This window comes from Belonocnema kinseyi, chromosome 2, assembly GCF_010883055.1.
Source record: "Belonocnema kinseyi isolate 2016_QV_RU_SX_M_011 chromosome 2, B_treatae_v1, whole genome shotgun sequence".
In the NCBI taxonomy this organism is placed as follows: domain Eukaryota; kingdom Metazoa; phylum Arthropoda; class Insecta; order Hymenoptera; family Cynipidae; genus Belonocnema; species Belonocnema kinseyi.
Window position 1 is genome coordinate 128,089,949 of NC_046658.1, and position 5,788 is coordinate 128,095,736.

General features: G+C 28.6%; 1 protein-coding gene across 1 annotated transcript in view; it reads left to right on the forward strand.

Annotated features, from left to right (window-relative positions):
* LOC117167661 (otoferlin-like) overlaps positions 1-5,788 on the forward strand; it is a 193,299-nt gene that overhangs the window by 153,980 nt on the left and 33,531 nt on the right. The window contains exon 26 of the mRNA XM_033352752.1: positions 2,637-2,809. Within this exon, the coding sequence (XP_033208643.1) occupies positions 2,637-2,809 (173 nt within the window). The remainder of the gene's footprint in view (positions 1-2,636; positions 2,810-5,788) is intronic.

Consider the following 5,788-nt stretch of genomic DNA (forward strand, 5'->3'; position numbering starts at 1 on the left):
AGCTATCTAAGGATGGTACTATAGAACGCCACCTCAAGGTAGGCCTAGTGGCGCCATCTCTTGGTCAGGCCGGAAACTTATCAATCCACCCTCGTATATCTTACGTTTAGTTATTTTTCTTTGAATTTCTTTTTTATTAAAAAGTTTTTTTTGTATTTACTGATTACTTAAAATACTTGGAATAAATAAAAAGCTTTAACCTGTTTAACTTCTGATATTAGCTTCCGCGAGAATAATAAATAAAATATTATCATTTTATTACATTTCTAACTTTTCAATTTATAAGATAAGAGGAGACTTTCCCCTTCTTAATATCTTAAAACCTATAAATTAAAATTTTTTAACTACCGTGGAACAGCTTTCAGTTGAAAAAATTATTTGCTCTAATGATTGGTTATATAATTAATTTTACCCTAAAATTTTCTCGAATGCTTGAATAAATTATTTTAAATAAAATAAATTGTAATTAAAAACTTTAAGTTGAACATTTTTTAATTTCAATTTCTAAAGAATGTAATGTGAACATTAAGGGTTTTATATTTAAAGAAATGAAAATTTAGATGATGTTCTTAATTCCTGAAAATAGCTTAATTCTTTGAATTCTCTGAAACCCTTGAATTCCGGAATTCATTCAATATTCATAATTACCTAAGTTCTTTGAACATTCTTAATTCCTTGTATTCTCGAAATTTCTAAAAATGTTTGAATTTCTATATGCACTGAAATAGTTGATTTCTTTACATTTCCTGAAATCCTATATTTTAATTTTTTTTAAATTCCTGAATCCCTTTAATATTCTGAAATCCTTAAATTCTCTGCAGTCTTGGAATTCTCTTAATTCACAATTTATTTGAATATTCTGAATTCACTGAATTCCTAGAATACTCCTTATTTATAAAATCCCTCGAGTTCTCTATACCCCTTGAATCATTTTAATTCTTAAGAATTCCTTGTAACTTTCCAGTTTCTGAAAGTCCCTGAATTCATGGAATTCCATAAATGCTCTGAAATCACTGAATTTCTGTTAATTCCCTGCATTACTGGAATAGTAGGAAGTCCTTGAATATCGATATTTGTTTAATTTTTTCAATTTTTTTAATATTCTAAATTTCATGAATTTTTCGAATTTCCGATATCTTTGAACATTCCGAATTCCCTGAATTCGAAGAATATTTTGCATTTCTGAAATTCTTTAAAGTCTCTATGCCTCCTGAATTTCTACATTTCTTTTTAATTTTCTTAAAATTCTTTGGATTATTTAGAAGTCGTTGGAAGTCATGACCTTGAAGTTTGTCACAGATAATGATTTCAAAGTTGTGTAATTATTTTAAAAAAATAATAATCTTATAAAAAATATATAAAAACACCCTTCGATTTGTCATCGAAAAATCTCGATGCTAATTTCTTTTTCTTTCAAACATTTTTTAAACGAAAACATCACTTTTATAGTTCTACAATTGTTATGATAAAACAATTGTCGCATTGGAAAATAAAAAAAAAAACGATTGCATTCTTCTCGAAAATATCTCGATGCGGTTCATGTAGTGGTTTAAAAAATTGTTTAAACAAAAAAACTGCAACAAAATTTTTTGGAAACGAATGAAGGAGCTTTTTTATTTTTTTCATACGAGCATTCGGTTTTTTTTTTAATCATAACACAACTTTGGAATCCGTATCCATAGGCAATCAGAAAATGTACGTTAAGCAACAAATGTCGTAATAGTTGAAAAATGGTTTTAAAAAAAGCCGCATCTATATATTTTCGATAGGAATGCAATAATTTTGTTCATTTTTCGTACTGACACTTATTTTGCTTATAACGATTACAGATCAATAAAAGGTGATGTAAGTGTTGAAAAAAAAATTCAAACAAAAAAAACAGCATTAAGATTTTTCGGACACGACTCTAAAGGTGTTTTTATTTTTTTGCTACGACTATTATTTTTTTTTAATTAATCACACAACTTTGAAATTCATATCTGTATTAAAATTAAAATGTTGTCAGAGGCTGAAGATGGTTACTGCCCAACATGTCGCAGGCATATTGGACAAAGCCTGGGTTTTACCCCATCATTAACGAATTGGGTTGCAGTCAAGTTCACGGTGTTGGGACCCACAGATTAAGGTGGGTTCCAAACCACCAGAACCTCGCTAAAGGTACACAGAAAAATTTTTACATGTACCGACTCAGGGATCGAACCCACGACCTCTGAGATGAAGTCCGAGCGTCTAACAAACGTATTATTAAAATTATTATTATTATTATAAAAAACATTTCTGTATTAAAATTTTGTCACAGGCTTATACTGCCCAATATGTCGAAGGCATTTTTGGTTCCAGTTGAATTTTATTTGATCATTTTGCACGGGGCTGTTCCGGTATATATCATCAGTCACGGACGCATTTTTATAATGCAATGAAGTGATCTGATGAGGTCAGTCTGCCCAGACATATTGGAAAAAGCCTGGTTTTTACCCTATCATTGACGGACTGGGTTGCAGTCAAGTACACGATGTGGGACCTACAGCTTAAGGTGGGTTCCGAACCACCAGAATCTCAGTAAAGATTTTTCCGGCGCGTGTAAAATTCTTCTGAGTTGAAGTATATTAATTTAAAAAAAATATTTGCTACCGCAGGATCGCTTACTTTTGATTTATCGAAAATGCCGAAGGGAAGCTCGAATCCGAAAAACTGTACTTTGAAGCTTATGGATCCAAACTCACCTACTGTTAATTTATTCAAAATTAGAAGGACGAAAGCTTGGTGGCCTTTCACCGCTAGTGCGAGCACAGGAAAATACGTACAGGCTGTGAGAAACAAATTAATTCATAATTAATAATAAAAATTATCGAATTCATTTATTCACTTTGTCCAGATGGAAGTTCCTACGTCACTTAATACTATATTATTATTTTATATTTATTTGTATTTATATTATTATTATTATTATACCATTAAGCCACATCCCTTTCGGGGTAAGCGTGACTTACTCGGTTCTAGTCAGGGATCAGTAGAGAAAAGTGAGGAAGGAATTTTTACGAGGCCAAAGTTATTTTTTTAATCAAAAGCATCAATTCTAAAATATTTCGGATTCATTGAAATATTAAAAGCCTTGATAAGCAATATTATAACACAATTTTCTGGTGTTATAAATTCTTTAAAATATTAGAATATCAAAACAAAATATCCAACAGTTGCGCAGTTTTCAGTTTAAAGGATTTGCAATTAAACAACTTTGTATTAAACATAACCCAGGATCAATTCAAAACAATGCAAAAAAATCAAATAATTTCTAGAATGTAAATCCACAATATATACAAATTTTAGAAGTAGAAATTGTAAATTGAGTTATTTTTTAATCGAAAATGCTCTAAAATATAAAAATCTCACACTCAATTTGGAAAAAGATAATTTTGAATCAAAAAGCTTAAAATAACTAAACAGTTTTAAAAATTGAAATTACACATTGCAATCTTGTTTATTCTTATCTTTTTCAATGTAACATTTTAAAACTTTCTAATTTTTAGTTAAATATTGACAAGAATTTATCATTCAGAACTGAAAAATGTTTACTTGTAACTTCTAGGAATAAATAATAATTTAAATTTAATTGAAGTTAAAAATTGTGTTTGAAATTTTCGTGTTGAAAGCTAAATTTTCATTTTTTCCTTCAAATCCTAATATTTTACATTTTTAATTAGATTTTCTATTTTAATGCTATTTTCTTGTTTGAATAATTGAATTATAAAGGCTAATACATTATAAATTATAGCTAGATATGTTTGATGTAATAACAATTTACAATAAATACCTGAAGTTGTGACTGTGAAATAGTCAATTCAGTTTTTATTTTAAGATTATGAATTTTGTATTGGCCTTGAACTAAATGTTTAAATAAAAAATGATAATCTACAATTATTTAAGTTTCAACGATTTTGTTAAAAAGAATAAGATTTTAATTCTTTTGAATTAAAAATAATACAATTTTCATTGTTCTAATTTAAAAATATTTACTTGTGAATATTTTTAAATCGTCTTATTCTCGACATTTTAATCCGAAATCATCCAATTTCTAGATTCTTCAATCGAAAATAAAATGGTTCAATAGTTTCAACGTTTTAAAGTAAAAATGATAGAATTTCAAAACCTTTATGATAAAATTGTGAAATTTTTAAACATTTCGTCTGAAACTTTTTTATTTTGAGATTACGTGATCTAAAATTATTTTGATTTGGAAGGGTTTCAAAACAAAATCGTTATATATTTTATTTTTGAATTTCAATCGCTTTTATTCGAGTTTTTTTATTTCAATGATTCGTGTTTTAAATTGTTTTTCATTTTCAACATTTAAAAAAAATTCAATTTGGAATTTTAACAGTCTAATTTTCTTTTATTTTTAAATATGAACATGATGGTTAATTTTTTTCTGATTTTACAAAAATTTATGTTATCAACTTGATTGTTAGCTTAAATATTTATTGTATGCAATAACAATTTTAAATGCTCTTAACTGAGAAGCTTTGACATTGAAACTTTTAATTTTTATTTTAAATTTTAAATTGTCGAATTTTAATGACTTTGAATTGAAATTTGTTTAAGTTTAAAACGTTTTATTAGAAAATTATTCAATTTGGAACGCTTTCAATTAGAAAGAATACTATTTGAATTCCTTAGGATTTTATAAGGTACAATTTTCCACAGTCCCATTTAAAATTGTTCAATTTTAACCGTTTTGAAATTGATTTTCTTTTCGAAATTTTCATGCGAAATCATTCAGTTCTGAAATTCTTGAATTTAAAATAGAATGAATTAATTTTTCAAGCTTTAAATGAGAGGTGATACAATTTTGACTCGTTTTTAATGAAACTGTCCAGTTTTTAAATTTTATTCTCATTTTTTTTTATTTTTGAGTACTTCTGATTTAAAATGGTGTAATTACAACCATGTTCAGTTTCAAGCTATTCTATTTTAATTAATTTTATTTACAAATTGCATAAATTTTATTCCTTTTCATTCCATTTGAAATTTTCAGAATTTTACCGGATCTAAAATTGTTCCATTCCGAAAGTTAAAAATTAAAAATAGTGCCATTTATCGTTTTTTCTTCTTGATTTTAAAACTATTTAATTTAAAATCATGAGAGGGTACTGGTCCTAAGTCGGCACAAAAAGAGATTTTTCCTAAAACAGAGAGTGAACAGGGTTTAATGGCGTTGGAATGTCTTTGGTCAGGTAGCACAATCCTTTATCTAAAAGTTGATGTCATTCGGAGCAGTATGGGATGATTTTTTCTGTCACAATGTAAAGTGGAAACGTGAATTTTTTCTATTTTCAAAACTGGTGGTCCTAAGCCGGCACACCACGGCTCACGCTGTCAAGTGAAAGGGGGAGGGTCGGTAAGGCCGGCTTTTGGCCTAATTTATTTTTGGACCAAAAAATCTGAAAAAATCATGGTAGTATCTTATAAGTATCCCGAGTCGATTGCACGCTAAACGGACTACCCTCCACCTTCCAGCCACCCCCACCCCCCTACAAATATCGCGTCAGGTTCAAGGTCATTGGAAGGTCAAATCGAGAGAAAACGGTAAAAAAATCCAAAAAAAATACGTTATAGGTTTTTGGAGTCGCTAATTACGAATCTGGCATCCGTTGAACTCTATCGCTTCAGGTTCAATGTCATTTGAAGGTCATCTGAAGGTCAAATCGAGAAAAGAACGGTAAAAAATAAAAAAAAAATGTTATAGGTTTTTGGGGTCGCTGATTATGAAACTGGTGTCCGCTGACCTTTA